Raw genomic sequence first — 22956 nt, forward strand, 5'->3', positions numbered from 1 at the left:
GTGTACTTCCCTGTGCACAGGTGCCCAGCACCCTTGGTGACCTTTAGGTACCCTATGTCCTCTATTGCTGCCCACCTCCTCCCCTCCCCACCTGAGAACTGCTGCCTGCTCCAAAATGATCCCGATTCCCTTCAAGCATCTCCCTCATCTTGGACTCTGGGCTTAGTTGAACAGCTGGAAGCAATGGGATTAGATTGGCTGATTCATTCATTAGATGTAAAGCCCTGGCAGAATAATGCGTCACCCTACTCCAGGAGCATTTGCAACTTAACAGGCAATGCTCTAACCCAGAAGTAGAAAGGGAAGCCTTGGGTGGTGGTGGATATGCCATTAGTAGAGGTGTTGCACATTTGTGGGGATGTGATTTAGGAGACTCAAGTCTCATATGGGTGGTTGGATGAATCAGTGATTTCCAAATTAGTTTTTACAGAGATTCCTGGTGAGGGAGTAGCAAAGGAATGGGGGAAGGTAGGCTCAAGACCTCCTTTCCTTATTTCAAGTCTCCTACCTTCTTAGGTTGTAGGTTTGTTTGTTTTGTTTTTGGAAGGATTCCACTGAAAAATGTAAGTTTGAAACTTAGTAAGCTGGATGATCAATCCCTTCTAGCTCTGAACGCTGGACACTAAAGAGGCAAGATCTTGATACACAAACCTATCTAGTGTGAAGAAATGGGAGGGAGCAGGATGGAGAGAAGGACGAAGTCAGCAGGACTTGCCCCCAAGCTCTGAGGGGAGAAGGAAGGTGCCATGTGGATGTGGAGGAGCAGAAGGGAAGTCCAGGCCCAGCCACAAGGGGGCTGACTAGTGCCCCATGGGTGGGTTTGGACCAGGCTTTTAGGGGTCCAGGTCTGGGATTTCCCATCACGCAATCACATCCATCCCCCTTGGTCCCTGCTGTATACCACCATGAGGAACTGGAAAGGTGAGTTTAGTTTATTGTCCCATCCCTTCACTGAATGTTTACACTGACAAGCACCAGACAGCAAACTGGGCTTCCTACACAGATCCATGCAGAGGTCAGGCCAAGAAGTTCCACATAATAATGGTCTCCTGATGCCTGGGCTGGGCTGGAGCTCACATAAGGTGCTTTGATTTCTTCTGCAGACTCTCGGTGATGGATGCTACAATTGACTTATCATCTTTGTCTGAAAGAGCAAAGCAAGTATTCGTTATATTAATGATGCTGGGGCCAAGGGAAATTCCAAACTGCTGGTCTTCCTGTACAGGAAACTAGGAGCTGGACCCTGGGACCCTTAATTCTGGGTTGGCAGAGTGTGAAGGGGCAAGAGCTGCCATTTATCTAGCACTTAATATTTGCCAGACATTGTGCCAGGCAGTTCTGTATTATCTCATTTAAGCCTCACAGTCCTATTTAGACCTCACAGGCTGAGAAAACAGGCTCAATGAGGTAGCTTGCCAAAGTCACACTGTTGGTCAGTGGTAGAGCCAGGGCACTGGGCCCACATGCTGTGCTTACAACCAGAGTTGAGTTGTCAGGGATCTCTTTAGCTGTGGAATGAAAGCTGGACAGTTCCCATAGTGTCTTCCCTGGCCTAGTTCTGTTACACAGCTCAGCAACCTCTCTAGACATATCATGGTCTCAGTGCCAGACACTTAGCTAATCACTCGAGAGAGCAACAGGACAAGGTCCTTTCCCCCAAAGAAAGGTATCTATAACTGGATAAATAAGGTCTGTACAGCTGGGTGTTTTGGCTCACGCCTGTAATCCCAGCACTTTGGGAGGCTGAGGCAGGCGGATCACTTGAGGTCAGGAGTTCGAGACCAGCCTGACCAACATGGTGAAACCCTGTCTCTACTAAAAATACAAAAACTAGCCGGGCATGTTGGTGTATGCCTGTAATTCCAACTACTTGGGAAGCTGAGGCAGGAGAATCACTTGAACCTGGGGAGGCAGAGGTTGCAGTGAGCCGAGAACGACCCACTGCACTCCAGTCTGGGCAATAGAGCAAGACTGTCTCAAAAAAAAAAAAAAAAAAAAAAAAAAAAAGTCTGTAACCATGGAAACCACAGCAATGAAGTGTCATGGAAAGTTCAGGAGTAGCAGAGGATGAAGTGAGAGGTGGGGGAGGGGGAAACCTTGTTGGTTTGGGATTTTACTATGAGAGGAAAGCTGGGGGAAATTTAAGCAACAGAAAGCAAGGCAGGCCAGCTTTACTGCTAGCTGTGTGGCTATGAAGACAACAGATTGGGAGTGAATAAAATGCTTTCCCCCTACGTGTGCACACATGAGTAGAAACACGGCATCCATGTACAAAATGGAGGGTTCCCTGGGAGGCAGAAGTTGCAGTGAGCCGAGATTCCGCCACTGCATTCCAGCCTGGGTAAGATCAAAACTCTGTCTCAAAAAAAAAAAAAAAAAAAAAGTGCAGGGCATGATGGCTCACGTCTGTAATCCCAGCACTTTGGGAGGCCGAGGCAGGCAGATCACAAGGTCCGGAGTTGAAGACCAGCCTGACCAACATGGTGAAATCCTGTCTCTACTAAAAATACAGAAATTAGCCAGGCATGGGATTATACACGTCTGTAATCCCAGCTGCTCAGGAGGCTGAGGCAGGAGAAGCACTTGAACCTGGAAGGCGGAGGTTGTAGTGAGCAGAGACCGCGCCATTGCACTCCAGCTGGGGCAACAGAGCCAGAGACTCTTATCTCAAAAAAACCCCCCAAAACCCAAACAACAACCAAAAAAAGAGAAAGTTCCCTTCGTTCCTCCCTTATTTGTGCCCCCAACCTGTCCTTATCCTAGACCAATTTTCATTTTGATTGCATATCAGAATCACCTGCAGAATTTTGTAAACATACATATTCTTTCCAGAACCCTGCCAGAGAGATCGTGATTGGTGAGTGTGGTTTAGTCCTGATCAACAATATCTTTTTTTTGAAGGCAGGTCTAGGTTCACCAAGAGTTGTAAACCACATCTTATCCAGGGGTTGACCTCTCACGTCTGCAGGGGTCAGGCATATAACAAATGACATTGAAAGGATGGGAGAGCGCTAAGAACTGCGGCCAATTAAGAATGTTTGCACCACCTGTTGGCAGTCAGATTAAAAAACGGTGCCAGCGAAATAAAGAGTTGACTAATGGCCCACAAGGCCCGGCTTTTGCGCCTCTCCCCCTCCCCGAGGCCAGGCCCCACGGTGCCCTCACCGTAGACGGTGAGCGTGCAGCTGCTGCGGTCCTTGCCCAGCTCGTTCTCCACCAGCACACTGTAATCGCCGCTGTCCTTGAGCGTGCAGGTGGGGATGACGAGGGTGCATACGCCGCTGGTGGAGTTGTACCAGAACTTGGAGTTGGCTGTGATGTTGACGTCGCCCTTGTAGAGGGTCACCGTGGGCCGTGGGTTCCCAAGGAAGGCGCAGGTCATGGTGCAGTCCTGGCCGCGGAGCACCGTGTGTGGCTTGAGGGGCGTTAGGAAGCGAGGCGCATGGCGCCAGTCCTTCTTCTCGTAGGGTTTGAGCTTGGCGCTCAGGTCCTCAACTGCGCAGGCGGGGCGGGGCGGGGCAGGCCGTGAGCGCGCTTTTAAGCCCCCACCCGCCACCGACGTCTTAGAGTTCAGCTTACACGAAACGCCGAGGACCTGGCCCAGATTCCCAGCGCCACCAACTCCGGGGGCTCGATGTTACACTGGTTCCTAAGGGCTCCCCACTCGCCCCCAGGCCTGTCCCCCGGCTCCCCGGCCCTGTCCCCAGCCACTTCAGGGTTCTGCCACCCAAGCTACGCTTTCCCACGCCCCGGGGCAGAGATGTCATTCCAGCTCCAGCTTCCTGGACCCGGGTATTCCCAGCCGTTACCCCAGCCTTTAACTCCGCCTCCAAGCTTCCCCTACGTCATTTCGGCGTCCGCAGTTTCCTCTCGTATCCCTTTAACTCGTCAGTTCGAGTTTCTCGACGCGGCCCCCACCCTTAACCCCTAGCCTCCAGGGATCGCAGACATCCTCCAGGCTCCCCAGAGTTCTCACCCCCGTTAGCGCTCTAAGCCCCACCGCAGCCCCTCCACCGTCGTTTCCGGCCCCAAAGGTACCTCCCCACCTCCACTTTAGTCTCACCCCTAAGTACCCCGAAGAAAGCCAACACTTCCTTCTCTCCTAAGCGTCCCAGATATTAACCCTTCTATCGCAATGGTTTTCAGATTTTATCTTGCCTCTTGGGTACCCTTTGGGACCCTTATGTCATCCCCACCGTCAGGGTACCCAGACTTAATCCTAACTGCAAGTCCCAGACTCACTCGGGTCCTTATTGATGAGCCAGGTGTCCTTGGAGTCAAGCGGCTCACTGTCACCGATTTCATTCCGAGCCACCACTCTGAAGTAGTACTTCCTGCCTGGGAGCAGCCCGGTCACTGTGTACTTGTTGCTGAAGACACGCTCGGCAGCCGTGTACCAGGTGGCGGTGCTTGCATCCCGCTTCATGATGACGTAGTGAGCCTCACCATCCTCCTGCACATCTGGGCTGTGGTTCCAGGTCAGAGTCACTGTGTTGGGGACTTCCTCAAACAGCTGTAGGTTTGTGGGGGGCCGAGGGAAATCTGGAAGAGTTGGAAGATCCGTCAGCGACCTTGGGGGGCCTGAAGTATTGTGTCCTCACCTGAGTGATCTGCCAAGTCCGATTGAAGATGAGATGGGCCAAGTTTCAGGCGGCTGGTGTCTTGGAGTCAGAAAACTATTTCTGAAGTGCTGCTCTGCCATTTACTAGCCCTGTGACCTGGGGTAAGTTACTTATCTGAGACCTCTTTCCTCAATTGCAAAATAGGGCTAACAATGACTATTTCATAGAAATAGTGGGTAAAGAGCCTGGCATGTAGTTACTGTCCAGTAAAAGTGAATCCATTCCTCCTTGGGGGATTAGAGCTTTATTTTAAAGCTTCCAGCTCTAAGCAGTCACCGTAATTTTTAATGGGTTCATCTCCATTTGTCCCTTCTGCCCCTCACCCATTTCTACTCTCTCTGCCGACCATACTCTGCAGGATAAAGTCTTGCTCTGTGGCGTCAAAGAAATCTTCATGGCCCTAAGGCACGACTTTCCTGTGGTAGGAACTCAAACGGCACTGGGGAGCTGTACTTTGGAGAAGTGTTCAGTGATGGCTCCTGGAGGCCTCTGCCTTCTGTCCATACCTGCCACGCGCACATGGATGTCATAGTGTGCTTCTCCAAACTCATTCTGGAGCAAGATTCGGTACACCCCGGAGTCAGAGCGCTTGGTGCTATTGATGAGGAACTGGGAGTAGTTTTTGCTCTTGGTAATTGTTTCTCGGCCCTTGGTGGGGATGCCATCTTTCTGCCAGATCACGTCGGGTGGTGGTGAGCCCTGAGTATTGACAGGAGATGGCACAATTGGTCATGCAGGTGATATCTAGGGGCAGGCCCTCCGCTATTGTTGAGGAGTTTCTACCTGGCTCTTGCTTTAGGGGTCTGGTGAGGAGCAGAGTCAGAGTCAGAGACTGTGGTGGCTACAATGGCCATCTTGGTCATGTGGAGAGCGTAAAGGGGTCAGGGTCAGGGACAACTCACAGAGAAAGCTGCATGGATGCAGAGGGCTGTTCCAGCACGAACCACCATGTGACTCTTCAGCCGGGCACTGAGGTCAAACTTGGGCGCAGCTGAGGTGGAGGAGACAGAAGTGGGGCCATGGCTCTCTCTTTCAGCAAGACTCGGCTTTAAGCCTCCTCATCAAAGCCTTTCCCAACCTTTCCTCTTTTATGCCCCCACTACAGGCCATACAGAAATCTAGCTGCTCTACAACACTGTGAAGCATTTATTTGTTTTCTCATCTGTCTCTTTCTGCTAGTACGCAAGACCCTGGAAGGCAAGTCCTGTGTCTTGTTTCTATATCCCTAACATCTCCTTTTGAAACTGCCTTTGCAACAACTGTAACAGTGAGAAAATTATGACAGTGAGGGAGATCTGATCTAACCAACCCCCATCTTGCCTTTAACCTCCAAACTGCCTGTAATCATTCCTGGTCTCTGACCAAGCTAATTTTTGGAGAGACATTTAGTTTATAGTTTAGATGATAACAATCCTTCCCCCAAACTAAATCACCTTTGCAAAGCCAATGAAAGGCCACCACGTTAGGAGGATGTGAGGAGCCTGAATTCTGTTAAGGTGTAGACATAAAAGATTATCAGCCATTACTCCAGAGATCACAATATTTGCAACTCCCCAATGACTCCTGCAAATAACATCTCTATCGTAGAACCTTAGATTGGCTTCTGAGATGTCTTTTCAGGTTTTTGCATTTCTGATAACTGATGGCTCCACCTGGACCTGACCACCCCCCACCCCACTGGTCCTTTGGCCCCACAGAGAAGCAGACTCCCTGGCCTCTGAATTTTCAGGGAGTTGATTTGGGTAATAACTCCGTCTCTCACACGACATGGCTGACCTTGTGTCCATTAAACTCTTTGTTGCAATGCTGTGGTCTCAGTGAACTGGTTTTGCCTGTGCAGTGGTCAGGAAGAACCCATTGGGTGGTTATACTCTGACACACAGTGGATGCTGTTTGGCACACAATAATTGCTTTGTTAGGGGTGCCCCTGAAGTTACCCCTAACTTTGTCCAGGCATAACAAGTATGGATGACTTTTTCATGATCGTAGCATCATCCAATTTTCCTGTGGGATGAGGCCCCAGAGGAGAAGGTTTGGAGGCATGATGTTGGGCATCAATCCCCAGCCCTCTCTGTGTCCTCACCTGGTGGTGGCATGGCACGGACCCCCTTGTCTAGCTCCACAGGCTCCCCAACGCCAGCCTCATTCACTGCCCGGATACGGAAGAAGTATTTCTGCCTCTCAGTGAGTCCTCCCACTGTGTAGCAGGTGCCTGAGATGGGGATCTTCGTGCACTTGGACCATTCCTTGGTGTCTTCAGCTCTCATCTCAAGGATATAGCCAGAGGGTGGGTCTCCCTCTGCAGGCTCCCGCCAGGCCAGGGAAATGCTGGAGTTGGAGGAATCGGATACATGCAGGTCCTGGACAAGGCCTGGGGGTTCTGGGGTAGAACAGACATGTAGTCAGCCCCCCCAACTCATCTCCACTCAATGCCATGGCCACTCCCACACTCAATACTCCTGAACCACATCTTTCATTACTTCTAGCTCCAGATCCCTCAGTTAACACCCTCAGTACATACTCGACCTCCAAATTCAAATTCAGTTATCTTACTGTTTCAACACTTCCATCCTTGAACTCAGTACCCCTTAAATTCAGCATACCCCACACATTCAAAACTTCTATATTCAAAACTTTAATTCAGCCTTTAACCCAGCCATCTCCACCACATCCACTTTCAGGCAGTACCCCCACTTTGCTTCCTAAATGCAACGTTCTCCAACCATCTGCCCCACACCCTTACTCAGCCCTCAGCATGCTTCTGCTACCTCACCTAACCAGAAATACACGAAGTTTAAAAATGGCTTTGCACTGCACCTCCTCACTGTCCCTGACTATCAATCTTTATTTGCTGGCTTTCTCTTGCTGTGTGAACCTTGTTGCTCTATGAGGCTGGCAGTTCCCGAGAGTGGAGACTGTGTGATCTCTCCTGTCATACTTTCTCAGGGAAGAAATTCTTTGTCCACTTTGAATGGGCTAATTCCATTATGTGTAAGGACCTGGCAGCCCCATACTCACTGACAGGATCCTTGGCCACTACTGAGCTGGATGGCACACTGGGCTGTCCAGGGCCTGCCTTATTTACAGCTATAACTCGGAATTCATATTCTGTGTCCTCCAGGAGACCATCCACAGTGCACTTGGTGCCTGAAATGGGAAGATGAGGGGTCATGAGGCCAGAGGCATCCATGGGGTGAGAACAAGAGTGAGAGACATAGAAGAGGAGGTCATGGGATGTTGTTAAAACTTCCAGAAAAGTTGGAGGAGGGACTGTGTCAGTAGTTAATGGGCCCACTCAGCAAGACCTCCTTTGGTCCCTCCTGGGCCTCCGTCCCAGGGACCTCACCTTGGATGGGGTCCCTGTTGACTGGCACCCACAGGTTGCTGCCTTTCTTCCTTCGTTCTACAATGTAGCCAAGCACTGGGGCTCCCCCATCCTGGGTAGGGGCATTCCATGTGATGGTCACGGCCTCTTTAGTCACATCAGTCACTTGAGGCTGGGAGGCAAAACCAGGAGGCTCTGTGGGGGACAGAGGGAGCTGAAAGTTAGGAGGGGGAACATGTAGACAGTTGCCCACCTCACGCTGACCTCTGCCTCCCCTACTTGAAAAAACTCAAGCCAGCGATTCTTTTTTCTTTTTTAGAGACAAGGTCTCACTGTGTTGCCCAGGATGATCTTGAACTCCTGGGCTCAAGTGATCCTCCTGCCTCGGCCTTCCAAAGTGCTGGAATTACAGGCATGAGCCACCATGCCTAGCACAAACGATTCTTAACTTTGCTTGCACGTTAACATCAAGTGGGAAGTAAAAAAAATGAAAAAACCCATCACGAACAACTAGTGCCTGGGTCCCACCTACCCATATTCTATGCCTGGGGTGAAGGGCAAGTATTAGCATTATTAAGGAAACCAAGTGATTCTAATGTGTAGCCAACATTCAGAATCAGTGACTTAACTTTCCCTTGGTGTGACCAACAATCCTGTCCTTCTCAATCTGCTGTCCTGACAAGGAGATATGGAGATCAGTTCGGAGAGGTGTAAGAAGTAATTAATTTGCAATAATAATAATTATTACTATTTTTGAGAAGGAGTCTCACTCTATTGCTCAGGCTAGAGTGCAGTGGCACGATCTTGGCTCATTGCAACCTCTGCCTCCTGGGTTCAAGCGATTCTCCTGCCTCAGCCTCCTGAGTAGCTGGGATTATAGGTGCCCACCACCATGCCCAGCTAATTTTTGTATTTTTAGTAGAGACAGGGTTTCACCATGTTGGCCAGGCTGGTCTTAAACTCTTGACCACAGGTGATCTGCCCACCTTGGCCTCCCAAAGTTCTGGGATTACAGGTGTGAGCCACTGTGTCCAGCCTGCAATTGTAATTAAAATGCCAATGTTGTCAAGGCTTTTCTGTGGGGAAAAAAGTTAGAATGGTTTCAAGGTTATCCCTAAAGCAGCCTCTTGCTTACTTGGATTCTGGGATGACTTATAGGATGGAGAAAGAAGTGGAGTCAGTTCCCTGAAGTTGTGTATGTTCTGGGTATACCCATGGGAGTGTGTTGTGCATGTGATATGACAGGACAAAGTTGAGAATTCCTGCCCAAAATGATGTTCTGTTTTTACTCTGGAATCAGTGTGTCTCATGAGACAGCTAGGGAGATGATCCTGTGGAATTTCCCACAGATCAGTGTTCCTTCCTGGCCAAAGGCCCCCGTGCTGACCCCTGGGTTCCCCAGTGAGCACCAGGCTAGCTCACCGACCTATGGGATTTCCTGCAAACACTTCTTCTGTCTCCAGTGGGTCGCTCACACCTTCCGAATTCACTGCCAGGATACGGAACTGGTAGGCTTTTCCCTCTTCCACCTTGTTGGTGGAGAAGTTGGTGACTTTGCCATCCACCTCGCCTATCTTAATCCAGGACTTCTTGCCAACTGCCCTCCTTTCCACTATGAACTGTGTCACAGGTCGTCCACCATTGTCCTTCGGGGCCTTCCACTTCATGTGCACACAACTACCCGAGAGCTCCAGGAACTCCACCCGGCCCTGTGGAGGCTTCGGACGGTCTGGGGACAGAGAACAACTTCAGAATGGGGCTTTGGAACAAAGGATCAGAAGGGCCTCCTCCCATTCACCAAAGGTCTGGCCAGACTAGGGCATAGCTGGATTGTGAGCTTTTTGGATACCTTGCCCCTCCCTGTGTCCATCACCCCTCTTTCTAAGACTCCCCAAAGAGTTTGATCCTTGCCCCCCTGTAGCTCCCATCTGTCTAGCAATGGGTAGACTAGAGGCCTTAGGGGCCCCTACCCTTAGCTGATCCCCTGTCCCCTTCCAGACAAGTTCTCCCCATCTTCCGAGCTTTGAGAACACCAGTGCTTTCTAGTACCACCATTTACCTGATGTTATAATTATAGTCTGTCTACCAGTTTCACCTCTTTTGAATTGAGAAACTGTTGGGGATACTTCATCTCTGTGCACCCAGCAGTGAGAACACAGCGGAGGTGCTCAGTCTTGCTGCTGAATTGAAACTCAAACCTTCCCATCCCACAGCTCGTTGGAAATGCAGGTGGAGGAGGTGGTGATGGTATATATGTGACGTGTTGAATGTAAGTACACTCAGGCCAGCTCCTCATCTCTTTCCTTATATCCTCGTGTTCATACCAATTCCTAATCCCACTGGAAATCCCCATTCCATCTTTCCCACCTTATTTTATCCCCAGCCCTATCTGACCTCCCACCTCACCCTATTTCACTTTCAAACTCACTACTCTTCCCAGTCAAGTTCACCTCCATCCCTGAATCCCACCTCTCTTCTTTTTTGTTGTTTCTTTTTTTGTTTTTGTTTTTGTTTTGAGACGGAGTCTCGCTCTGTCACCAGACTGGAGTGCAGTGGTGCGATCTCGGCTCACTGCAACCTTTGCCTCCTGGGTTCAAGTGATTCTCCTGCCTTAGCCTCTGAGTGGCTGGGACTACAGGTGCACGCCACCATGCCCAGCTAATTTTTTTCTATTTTTGTATTTTTTAGTAGAGACGGGGTTTCACCATGTTGGCCAGGATGGTCTCAATCTCTTGACCTCATGATCTGCCTGCCTTGGTTTCCCAAAGTGCTGGGATTACAGGTGTGAGCCACTGTGCCGTCATGTTTTTGTTTTCGTTTGAGACAGAATCTTGCTCTGTCGCCCAGGCTGGAGTACAGTGGCCTGAAACTGGCTCACTGCAACCTCTGCCTCCCAGGTTCAAATGATTCTTGTGCCTTAGCCTCCTGAGTAGCTGAAATTACAGGTATGTGCCACTACGCTTGGCCATTTTTGTCTTTTTAATAGAGACCAGGTTTTGCCATATTGGCCAGGCTGGTCTCGAACTCCTGACCTTAAGTGATCCATTGCCTTGGACCCCCAAAGGGCTGGGATTATAGACGTAAGTCACCATGCCTGGCCAGTCGCACCTCTCTTTCATCTCATTTCCACCTTACCTCCTACCAAGTTCTCATCTTCAAGTCAATAACAGTACTTAAGTAACATATCTGAAGTATATTATGTCCTGTGTTCTTGGATGTGCCCTTTAAATTCATTAGAAATGGATACTAGATAAAAAGATCACCTTATTCCAGGTAAGAAACTGAGGCTTAGAGGGGTTCACTCAGCCACGAGCTAGTTGGGAAGTTAGAAAGTAGGCTTCGGCTGCAAAGCCAGCCTTCTAGGCCCATTCCCAGCCCAAACTTCAACTCTATCTCTGGCCTCCTCCTCAGCCTGCCTTCCACCCTGAGTCTGGACAGCAGGTACCCTCAGCTCAGCTCAGCCTGACCCAGCCCTGCCCTTACCCAGCACACTGAGGTGCAGAGTGGCCGTAGCTGAGCCGTAGTCATTCTTGAGCTTGAGCAGGACGAGGCCGCTGTCTTCACGCACACAGTTGGAGATGGTGAGCAGTGCCTGGTCTTCCCCACGCTCCATGGACACGCGTTCCTCCTCCGTCACCTCCATGCCATCCTTGTACCATGTCACTTTGGGCAGTGGTTTTCCCCGAAAGGGGACCTTGATGTGGGCTGTGTGGCCTACCTTCACAGTGACGGGATGCGCGGCCAGTGCCTCTAGTACCGACGGGTCGATGGTAGGAGGATCTGTGGGGTGGGCGGCAGGGAGGGCTTGAGCATTGGCATGGAGGAGCCCATGGGGCGGGGGAGAAGCCATGAGCTTGTAGGTGGGCCAGGCATGGTTGAGCTCTGCCTACCTTGGGCAGGACCGTACCTGCGATGAACACAGAGGCTTCACTCTCTGCGCCCTTGGCCCGGAATGTGTACTTTCCCTCGTGCTCAGGGCCCATACTGGGGAAGATGAGCTTGTGCACTGCACCCTGCTTCACAATCTGCACACCCGGCAAGTCCGTAATCTGAGGGCCCAGGGGTGGGCATGAGTGTGAGCACAGGCCAGGTCTACCTCCTTCACCCCCTTCCCTGGCCCCTGCTTCAGACCTCCTTGCCATCCTTCAGCCACACACCCTCCACCTTCTCATCGTTCAGCACTACACACAACTCAGCCGGGCTCCCAGTGGCTGCATGCACATCGGACATCCCGCTCTTCACTGTGGCCAGGCGCTCTGGGGAGAAAGGTGGGCAAGGGACTGGCTCAAGGTGTTGGAGTGGGAGGAACTTCTGGGAAAAGGTCTGGTGGTGATGGTCATGGGCCTGGTCAGGGGTGCTGTGTCAATCAAAATAATTTATGATGAGCAGGTGGCTTGCCAATGTGGTCAATAGGTGATTGGAGGATGGTCAGTGAGGGAAACTGGAGCAATAGGTGGGAGGGGGTGGAGAAAGGTCAGTGGCATGGTAAATGGTGACCAGGAAGACAGGGAGTTGGCTAATGGGGAGTTGATTAGTGGAGGGTGGTCACCAGGGACTTAGGATGCCGAGTTGAAGAGGGAAATAGATGGTGGAGATGCCAGTGGTCAGTGGAATTGGGATGTTTAGTTGTGGTTATGCTAGTCCGTGGGATACGTAGGGTCTTTGGGGATTTACGGTGGCTAGGGTCTGTGGAAAATGGTTTATGGTTAGGGAGTAGGAGATGGTCAGGATCAAGAAGTCTGGGATATCAGGGTTGCTGGGGATGATTAGAGTCTGAAAGTGAAGGATGAAGTAAGGAAATCTGGGATAGAGTCTGGAAGATAGGGGATGATCAGTGTCTAGGAGGTATGGATGTTCAGGGCATGGGAGGTCAGATCTGGTCAGAATTTAGCAGGTGAGGGTGGTCACAGTAGGGAGACAAGTTGGTCATGGTCTGCGGGAGGGTTGGAGTTAGTGGGAGGGTGGGAATTGATGTCCACCGTAAGGGAATGCCAAGGTCAGGGGGACTGATAGGGCAGCTGTTACCCTCCACAGTGACAGTGGCAGTACTGCAGTATTCAGTTGGGTCTCCATCCTGCATGGCCACCACGGTGTACTCGCCACCATCACTGAGCTGTGCATCCTCAATGATCAGCTCTGCCCTCTTGCCCTCGTGGTTCATGTTGTACTTAGCGCCGTGTGTCAGCAGCTGCCCGTCCTTCTTCCAGCGGAGTGTCACATCCTTAGAGGTCAGCTCACACTCCAGGCATGCGCGGCTCCTCTCTTTCACACGTACATTTTTGAGGTTGCTCACAAACTTGATGGGGATGCCTGTGGACAGACAAGCACTTGGGCCTACTCCCAAACCACGACGTCCTTTTTCTGCAGCTACAGAGCCATGAGCCCTGTCCCTCTTTCTGGCCTCAGAAAACACAAGAACTTGTGATGTTGAATGTTTGTGTGTAATATGTGACTCACAGAAGTACTTGACAGGGAGAGTCCCAGCTATGGCCCTGACTTGCTAGTTGACTATATGCAACTCATTTACCTCTCGAGTCTTAGTGTCCTTATATGTAAAATAGGGTGAGAACTTTCACAGTGCTGCAGTCAAGATCTCTAATGCCCCCTCGGAGCTCCAGCCATACCTGCACTCTCTAACGTCTGGATGTTTGTACGTGCTATTGCCTCTGCTGGGTATGCTCTCTACTTTCCTTCCTTCTCTGAAAGCTGAACTCCTTTTAGTTCTTGGCAAAGTTCGGACATCATTTCATTATTTCCGACGTTGCCAGGTGATGCCTTTTCTTTGGTTTTCTATAGCCTTTGTGTCTCCCTCCATCACAGCAATGATGATTCCATGTGGTACAGATTCCAGGTGCGGTTCAGATGTGCGACATGCTTATTGGTGTACCTCCCATTACGTGTGAATTTCCAAACTAGTTGTGGTAGCAGAATGTATGTAGTTAAGAGCAACACAGGTGTGCTGTAATATATGACATTAGAGACATAGGCTAACACTTTCTTGGTCCATGGTCTCAGATGATATTAAGACCCCAGTGTGGCTTGACTCTTGGAATAATAACTGCTATTCTAATTTCATTTCATATCTGCCTCCCCTACTAGACTAGGGGTTAACAGAGAGGGGAACCCTCTGTCTTTCCAGTACCTATCACAGGGCTTTGAAAAGAGGAGATGGATGGCTAGATGGATATATAAATGATGACTGCCTGCATGGAGGTTGCTGTGCATAAAGCGCACCCCTTAGGGTCTTGCCAACCACTCACGGTCAATAGTGAGCTGGGCCTTCTGCACCAGTTTTCCTGCCTCGGCAGAGAACTCGCCGCCGTCACTGAGTCTGGCATCCTTAATCTTAAGCGTGTGGGTCAGACCATCCTCGGACACTGTGATTTCATACTTGTCATCCCTCTTCAGCTCCTTCCCATTGAACTTCCACAAAAAGTTGGGCTCTTTCTTGGAGAGGCGGATCTCAAACACAGCTGTCTGGCGCTCTGTCACCTTCAGAGGCTTCATCTCTCCCAGGAACTTCAGTGGCTCATCTGGAGCAAACAGTAGGAAGGGTAGTCATTAGGCTGGTTCCTTCTGAAGGTTGGAATGGTGAAGAGGGCCCTTACATGTCACTGGCCTCCTATAGCCCATGGTTGGGGAAAGCACCCTTCCTTCGGTTTTGTTTTTGAGCCCTTCTTGTCTGGAGTCCTCTCCCATGATGTTCATGTGGTCTTCTTCCCAGTAATGGTAACAGCAATTTTGAAAGCACTTATGTGGTTTTAGGTATGTTCCAGGCACCATTCTAGCCATAATTAATTCATCCAATTATCACATAGGTGGATTCTATTATTCCCCATTTTGTAGATGGGGAAGCTGAATCAAAGAGAAATTAAGTAACTTGACCTAAATCACATAGCTCATAAGTGGCAGAAACTGGGATTTGAATTCTAGTAGCGTAGCTCCAGAATCTGTGTTCTGTTTTTAAACTTATTTTTGAGATAGACTCTTGCTTCATCGCCCAGGTTAAAGTACAGTATAGGATCGTGGCTTACTGCAGCCTCTGCCTGCTGGGCAGCTAGGACCACAGGTGCATGTCACCATACCTGTCCAATTATTTATTTATTTATTTATTTATTTATTTATTTATTTAGAGATGGGGTTTCATTATATTGCCCAGGTTGGCCTTGAACTTTTGGTGTCAAGTGATTCTCCTGCCTCGGCCTCCCAAAGTACTGGGATTACAGGTGTGAGCCACCATGCCTGGCCCAGAGTCTATACTTTTAATCACTATCTATACAGCCCCATGGCACTTAGCTCATAGTCTTCTCCCATACATCTCATGCTTCCTCCCTCCATTGACTTCTATCCCCATAATCCTTTCTTGCCTAGTCCCATAGTCCTCTCTCCAATATTGCCATGGACCCCATCCCTGGCCATTCTTCTCTTCCAACCTGACATATCCTCCTTGTGCCCTTGCATGCCCCACTCGTACCCAGCACTGTGAGCTCTGCACTCATCCGCTTATCGCCCACGGACAGGCTGTAGATGCCAGCATCGTTCATGTTCACGTTGGTAATAACCAGCATGTACTTGGTGCCCATCTGCTTCACATCGTACTTGCCCAGGGAGTACTGGATCCTCAGTGGCTCAGTACCCTGTCTCATGGAACAGGTAGGAAAGCTGATGAAGGGCTTTAGGAGGAGGCTTCCAGAGATCTCCATTCCCCAAAGCCAGCCTGAGTTGGGGGGTGTGTGTCCAGCCCTCTAAAGACACACAGAGGTCCCTATGATCTCTATAGCCTCATCATCTGGCTTGGTAGAATCCAAGATCTCTGCCTCCCCACAGGCCTCCTCACAGGCCCGAACTCTTGATATGCATGAGTTCATTAGCTGCTTTCCCTTAGAGGCACAGCTCTTCGGTGACCTTCAAGACTATCTAATCTAGCCTTTCAATTTAAAGATGGGTAGACTGAGGCATAGAGAGAGGAACATGACTGTCTTATGTCACACAACAAAGTGGTGAAACAGCTAAGAGTAGAGTCCAACTCTAGCCTCTTTCAACCATACCAGGAGGCATCTTCTTGATGGGATGGAAGAGAAGCTGTGGCTTATGGATAATGAGAGAAAGGGGTAGAGAGGAAGAGATATCACCAAGGTGGACCCTGGCTAGGCATCCCCCACCTTGATCCATATCATCTTGACATTGGGGTCTTTCAGCTCCATGATGCAGTCAAAGACCACTGTCGTGTCAATCTTGGCCTCTTTGTCTTCCAGGGGCTTCAGAATCCGGATGGCCTGAGAGATTATGATAATAAAATTACAAGTGTCAGTGGTACCCAGAGCCTGTCCAGGCTGTGTCCTCAATCCTGGAGAAACTCTTAAGGGTGTGGGGAGAAATGACTAGGCTCATTAGATAACACCCTGGACTGCTCCACTGATCAATGGAAAGATTTAGAAGGAGAGGAATATTATGGGGTATGAGTAAAGAACCATCATTCATGGAATAGTCACTATGTACCTGTGCCTATTACATAGATTCCCTAATTCCAGGGTAGATGCTTAATGAGTTGGTTGACTGAACCAATGAATGACAGCAACAACACAAAAACAAATGAAAGAAGAAAGTATAATTTTCATTTTGTAGATGAGGAAACTGGAGCTCAGAGAGATACCCAAGTTCATACAGCTAATAAGGCAGTAGAACTGGGATTTGTTTGTTTGTTTTGAGACGGAGTCTTGCTCTGCTACCCGGGCTGGAGTGCAATGGTGTGCTCTTGGCTCACTGCAACCTCCATCTCCTGGGTTCAAGTGATTCTCCTGCCTCAGCCTCCTGAGTAGCTGGGACTACAGGTGTGTGCCACCACACCCAGCTAATTTTTTTTGGTATTTTTAGTAGAAACGGGAGTTTCACCATGTTGGCCAGGCTGGTCTTGAACTCCTGACCTCCAATGATCCGCCTTTCTCAGCCTCCCAGAGTGCTGGGATTATAGGCGTAAGCCACTATGCCTGGTCTAGAACTGGGATTTGAATCTAGGTCTGACTCCAAAGTCCATTCAAGTATATTAGGGAGTGGTGAAGAGAGGAGAAGTAGAAGGAAGATGACTTGATCTCCCTTGTTGCTTTCACAGTAGAGTATGCCTCTGAGTATGTGTATGTAGGGTTGGGGAGACCTTACTGCTATTAAATACACAGGCACTAGCACTTGGAGTGAGGCCCTGCCCCTGGCCTGCAGCTCCTGCCCCCTGCAGAGCACTCACCTCCACCTCTACTTTCTTCTTCATCTCTTTGAGCTTCTTGAGTAGCCCCCGAAAGTCGGTGAAACCATACTCCATGCAGACCCTCTCAAAGTCTTTCTTGGGCACCTTGGACAAAATCTCCAGCATCTCTTTCTCATCTGCCACCTTCTTCTGCTTCTTCTTGGGAGCAGGGGGTGCCCTAGGAGAAGGAGGAAGGGACTAAGCTTGTACACAATGCCTCTTCCAACCTTGAGAAACTCCTCCCTACTCCATGGATTCTTGAAACTCAGGGCCCTGTCGAGAGGTTCAGCCTGGATGAGGAGACAATATCTTGGGCAGAGGGACCCGCCAGCCTCACCTCTTCTTCAGCATCTTTTTGAAATCCATTTTCTCTTGACCTGAGAATAGACAGAGGGACAGGTTCAGACAGGGGGAGTATGGTCCCTAAGAGGAAAGGCCAGGAGGAAGGGGCCGACTCACCTTCTGTTACCAGCAGAGACACGGTGTAGATGGCATCTGCATGGTCATTGCTTGCAATACACTTGTAGTTGTCAGAGTCATCAGAGGTCAGTGGCTCCAGCTGGATCAAAGTCCGGCCATTAGTGGGGGAGGGAGAAGGAACCACAGGGAGACTTTCTGTGAGATAAGGAAGGAGGGCTTTTTCTTTTTTTTGAGGGGACAATAGGACCTGAGTGTTGGGCATACGTGTGGAGGATTGAGCAGCCTGTATGATTTGGAGGTACCAGCTAGCAGTCAGTGTGAGCATGCATGTTTGTAGCCTGATTCCAGAGCAATAAAACTGCCTGCTTCTTCATCACACTTTCCCCCTTGGCTGTGTGCTCCCAGAAGCTCCCTGCCTTGCAACTCTATCTGCAGTTTCTGGCATCATCTGACTGAGTCTTCATTTAATACAATTTACTTCTCTGTACTGGCACTGGGCTGAGCCCCAGAAAGAATAGTGGTGAGTAAGGTTGACTTGGTGCCTGTCTGGATGGTGCTTGCAGAAGTCTGCTAGGCTCTCAGAAACTGTCTGCTGAATCATGAGCTTGTGTAAGAGGTGGCCAGTTGGGGGGACCTGGGGCAGCTCCTGTGTGCTGTGGGGGGCTGAGGGTCCAGTGATGATGGGTCTTTGGGAGGAGACTACTTCTGTCTGCCGGGAAAAAAGGAGGCTCTTTGCCTTTCACAACGGGGAATCGGGTCAGGACCCGAGTGATTATAGGATCAGAAGTAATTATAGGCCTAGATCTCCCAGTGACCCATCCCTCCCTTTCCTCCAAGGGCCTGGAGCTAGAGGTTGCAGCTGGTCAGGCCTAGGTCTCAGAAAGTGACGCAAAAGCTGGTTAGACCTAAGGATGATCGGCCCTAGGGGAAGCTTTTCTGGAGAGTTCAGCTAAGAGCTAGCAGCCCAGAGTCCCTGACCCTGACCCCTACTCTACAATCGGTCCCTCCGGCAACTCCACACCCACTGTGGTCCTGCCCTCCGTGGTCACGGCCACCGTCTTGGTCCCGCGTTCCTTTTGGCTCACTCGCCTTGAGGACACTTCCCTTTGCTTCCATGGGCCCCGCCCCCTCCCGCCCCTCCCTCCTCTCCCCCTCCAGCGTCACGTTCTGGCTCTGCCCTTGCTCAGCTGGCCCCGGGAGTAATTTGGGTCTCCTGCTCCTTCCGTCAATACAGCGGTTCCTGACTCGGCCTCTCTTATCCTGCCGCGTCTCTTGGGCAATGACAGCTGCTTTTCCCACTGCCCAGTTCTAGGGCCGCGGTTAAGGCTCTCCGCGGTGAGAAGACTGGCTGCCCGCCCTGGGGTCCATGTGTCTTGCTTTCTTTGTAGCTGGACTTGGGCTCGGGCCCCGCACCTTCAGCACGTGTTCCTTATTAATGCTGTCGTAGAATATCTTGGCGGACTCCTTGATGGGGATGCCGCTCTCCCTCTTCCAGGAGATGTTGGGTTTGGGGTTCCCCTGCACCCGGGCTCGGAACACGGCTTTGTCCCCTGCAATGAGCACAGGACAGTTTTCGTCTCTTAGCCACAGGCTAGACCCCCTGCCACCCTCTGCTGGCTCCCTGACTCCTCCCAGACACCGGGGCCTGGCCCCGAGCAGGAGAGGAACCCTCGGCCAGGCTCTGCCAGGGTTTAGCATTGGAGGTCGTTGGGATGGGAGGGACGGTGGGTGCACTCGATTAGAAAGCCAAGCGCCGGGGCCCCGGGGAGCCACGGGCAGCGACACACCTTCGGGCGCGGCGACCGGGTGAGGCTTCTCCACGAACTCAGGGACGCTCTCGCCCGCAGGGATATTGGAGCTCCGGGTTACTAAGCTGAAGAACTCCACTGTGCTCGAGGACTTCCTCGTCACGACCTCCTCTGTGGGGGCAGGAGAGAGGTCAGAATAAGCTCCAGGTAGAAGCCCAGCTGGCGAATGGAGGACTGAGCATTCTTGAGGGGACGGTGAAGCATGGGAACAAAGGCCATTTAGGGAAGTGGGAGCAGGACCAGCTACGTGGGGAGAAAGCATGATGGGTCGATGGGCCATTGTGTTATGGCAAATTTTAACCACTAGGGGACGCGAATTCCTTTCCCACACCACGGTGGACCATTACCTTTGTGGGGACCACAGCCCTGAGTCCTATTTTTTTTTTTTTTTTTTTTTTTTTTTTAAAGGAGGCTTCTCTTTTGGAATTTTCTTGGTCTCTTAGGCTTCTCTCCTGGAAGTCCTGGTCCTGCAGTAGCATTAAGAGGGGCTAGGCCTGCTTCTGCCTGGGAGGTCTGTAGCTTGACTGAGCTCTGCTCTAGGTTTTCTCCCCGCCATTCAGTGGGTTCAGCATTCATTGCCTTGGGAGTGGTGATTCACGAGTGAGGAACAGGACACATTCCCGCTCCAGTGGGGCTATATATGGGAATATCCTTATCTGAAAGCACATCTTCAATGTGGAAATATAATTTTATATTTGGAAAACAGAAAACTGTTTTTGCAGTATGAAACTACAGAAAATCTTGGCTGGTGAGTTTATCAATTCATAACAATTGCTCTGAGTCATAGAACACATTCCTTGAGTCAGGAACTGTGCTAGGCACATATCAGAGATGATTTTATTTAATCTTCACAGCATCCCAGTGAAGTAGGTGTCTTTATTACCCCACTAATCTGACAGAGGGAAAAAATGTGTTAAGAAGCTCTCATGGCTTCCTTTTAAATAGTAACCAGAGGTCTCAAACAGGCAGAGTGTAGGGGACACCTGGGCTGCAGATGTCTTTTATGTGACCTCCACAATGTTTAAACAGAAAAGTAGCCCTACATCTGAAATAGAAAGATTTCACATAAAAATTCAGATTTCTGGATTCTCAACACTGAACTTGTATTCCCATATGGCAACATTCAGTGGGAGGTGAGCCGTGGCTGCACCTTTAGATGGGGTATACAGTCTCTAGTTTACTGCAGTCTTCCCCACATTTATGTTCCTCGCCTGGACCCTGTTGGTCAATGGTCTACAGCTTTGGCTGCACATTATAATCCCTGGAGAACTTTACAAGCCATACCCGATTTAACGGTCTGGGGTGAGACTCAGGTACTGCCATATTTTTGCCCCCCCTCACACGTCCTGCACTGAGGTGACTCTGATGTGCAGCCAGGGGAGAGAATCACTGCTGTAAATCACTTGAGTTTGCAACTTCTGATCTAGACCACAGGCCTTGAGTCCTAGCTGTTCTACTTGCTCTGCCTCACTGGCCAGCAGGGGTTGGTTGATACAGAGTGTTTGTCTGGCCTTGACCTCTGTGCACAGAGGACTTTGAGGCACTCTATCCCTTTGAGGCTTTGAGGGAGGGGCAATGACTGTGAGAAGGGGTATCCAATGTCTTGGCCCCTGGCCGTCTTTTAATCTCTTTCCACCAGAGACATGACTAAAACACTCTGTTTAGCTGAGATCATTTCTAAGCTTCCCCTTGGTTCTGCCCTCCTCGAAGTCTGGCCCCAGAGGGCTAAGAGCCTGGAAGCTTAGGTCACCTTGTTGTTTATGTGTTCACCTTCTCTCTCCACTGGTAGCCCCGTCTCCTATTTCTTAAGTGGAGCAGGGTCAGCATTACTGATATGTAGATAAGGTGGCTACCTTCCTAACTTCCCCTAGGCCTGAAATTCTACTTTTGGAGATACAATCTGTTCACTATGGCTCTGATCTCCTTCAGCAATTAAAAGTTTATCAGTCATTCACACACATCCACTTGATTGATTTTTTTCTAAGCTGTTTTCCTGGAGATCTGATTTGTGGTGAACATCAAGCTGGCTGAAGCTTTAACAAAGCCCAGATTAGAAGCACAGGTTGGGAGGGGGGTTACTGTTGGTATTGTGGACTCCTGAGGGGCCCATTAGTGGCAAAATCTGGGGCCACCCAAGGGATGGATATGGAGAAAGGATAGCTGCCCTTCCCGATTCCTTCCCTGCCCCCATTCCACTTGCCTCCCACGATCTTGGTTGTCTGGGAGAAGGTCTGCACGTGGGTGGTGGAGCTGGAGAACTCCATGGACACGTGCTCTTGCAGCATCTGCTGGCTGTGAATGGTTGTCATGGTGACAGCAGGCGTGGGCACTCACCTGTGAGACTGGGGAGAGGATGAGGCCATGAAGGACAAGACAGGGAGTAGGAGGGAGATTCAGAGATGTTATGTGTGTGTTCAGATGTAAGAGGAGATGGAAGCACACAGGAGAGGGCCGGAAGAACAGTCAGGCTCTCTTTTCTTCATTTCCTTGCTCCCTTTTCCTGGTTAGTTACCAGTCCCAATAGGCCTGTCCTCTCACTGAGTAACTCCAAACTATTCCAGGGTCTCAGAGGGAGAGGCTATAGGGCTTAGACTTACCCAGCCAACCAAGTAAGGCCTGGAGGGAACGGAGGATACCTATTGATAGCTACATGGCACTAAGGAGGCAGTGTTGGATGTTTCATCAGGAGGGAATGCAGTCAGACCTAAGAAGGAACTTCCTTTCTAAGCCATACTGGAGTGGGCCTTAGAAGGAAGCTGTGGCTCTTACTCCTGGGTCCTGGGGACCCCAGCACTGAGGGGAATGCTAAAACAGATGAGAAAACATTGTTACAGTTCTGCTTGTGTTTGCAACAGGGTAAAGGCAAAGGCTTAGTTTTTATTTCTTACATTTTTCTTTGAACTGGTAATGCAATCAAAAGCTAAAGAATAAAATAACGTATGAAGAGGCTCCCTCCCACTCCTGCGTCTATCTTACAGCCCTCTCCACTGCAATAGGTAACCAGTCTCTAGGCTCCTTCTAGACACTCCAACATGCAAATAGGAAAACTCATATGTTCTTGTTATCTTTCTTTTTTAAAAAAAATAAAAAACACATAAGGTAGCCTCTTATAGTTATACATTATAATGACCCTTTCTTTTTTTACTTAATGTATCTCGGAGATTTTTTCCATACCAGATCATAGAGTTTCCTCATTTCTGTTCAGAGCACCATGTTATCTCAACGACTGGATGTCCCTCCATGTTTTATTTAACCAGCGTTGTGATTTTTTTGTGTGTGATCTCGGCTCACTGCAACCTCTTTCTCCTGAATTCAAGTGATTCTCCCAGCAGCTGGGAATACAGGAGCGCGCCACCATGCCCAGCTAATTTTTGTATTTTCAGTAGAGGCAGGGTTTCACTATGTTGGCCAGGCTGGTCTTGAACTCCTGACCTCAAATGATCTGCCTGCCTTGGCTTCCCAAAGTGCTGGTATTACAGGCATGAGCCACCACATCTGGCCAGCATTGCAGTTTTTAAAGCCCCCCCTTTTTTTTTTTTTTTT

The 22956-nt window shown here is 50.0% G+C and overlaps 1 protein-coding gene across 1 annotated transcript; it reads right to left on the reverse strand.

Moving 5' to 3' along the window:
• Nucleotides 1-614: 614 nt before the first annotated feature.
• Nucleotides 615-22091, reverse strand: IGSF22 (immunoglobulin superfamily member 22). Its single transcript, XM_003919899.4, has 22 exons — nucleotides 21614-22091; nucleotides 19393-19524; nucleotides 19019-19155; nucleotides 17645-17744; nucleotides 17523-17562; nucleotides 17186-17363; nucleotides 16110-16223; nucleotides 15422-15584; nucleotides 14208-14480; nucleotides 12973-13257; nucleotides 12079-12203; nucleotides 11855-11996; nucleotides 11431-11727; nucleotides 9374-9676; nucleotides 7969-8142; nucleotides 7641-7769; nucleotides 6706-7002; nucleotides 5525-5613; nucleotides 5129-5321; nucleotides 4243-4542; nucleotides 3166-3495; nucleotides 615-1144 (listed from the first exon to the last, which is right to left on the reverse strand). The coding sequence occupies exons 1-22, from the start codon at nucleotides 21720-21722 to the stop codon at nucleotides 1074-1076; spliced, it is 3981 nt and encodes a 1326-aa protein (XP_003919948.1). The 5' UTR covers nucleotides 21723-22091; the 3' UTR covers nucleotides 615-1073.
• Nucleotides 22092-22956: the final 865 nt, after the last annotated feature.

The sequence above is a fragment of the Saimiri boliviensis genome, chromosome 6, assembly GCF_048565385.1.
Source record: "Saimiri boliviensis isolate mSaiBol1 chromosome 6, mSaiBol1.pri, whole genome shotgun sequence".
Taxonomy (NCBI): domain Eukaryota; kingdom Metazoa; phylum Chordata; class Mammalia; order Primates; family Cebidae; genus Saimiri; species Saimiri boliviensis.

What these genes read in the sequence shown, in the direction of transcription:
- IGSF22 (XM_003919899.4), bottom strand. Translation starts at nt 21,722, where the DNA reads ATGACAACCATTCACAGCCAGCAGATGCTGCAAGAGCACGTGTCCATG. An exon ending in AGCCTCTGTGTTCATCGCAG is followed by an intron (nt 11,728 to 11,854) that starts GTACGGTCCTGC and finishes CCCACCCCACAG; the next exon opens with ATCCTCCTACCATCGACCCG. An exon ending in CATCCATGTGCGCGTGGCAG is followed by an intron (nt 4,543 to 5,128) that starts GTATGGACAGAA and finishes CAACTCTTCCAG; the next exon opens with ATTTCCCTCGGCCCCCCACA.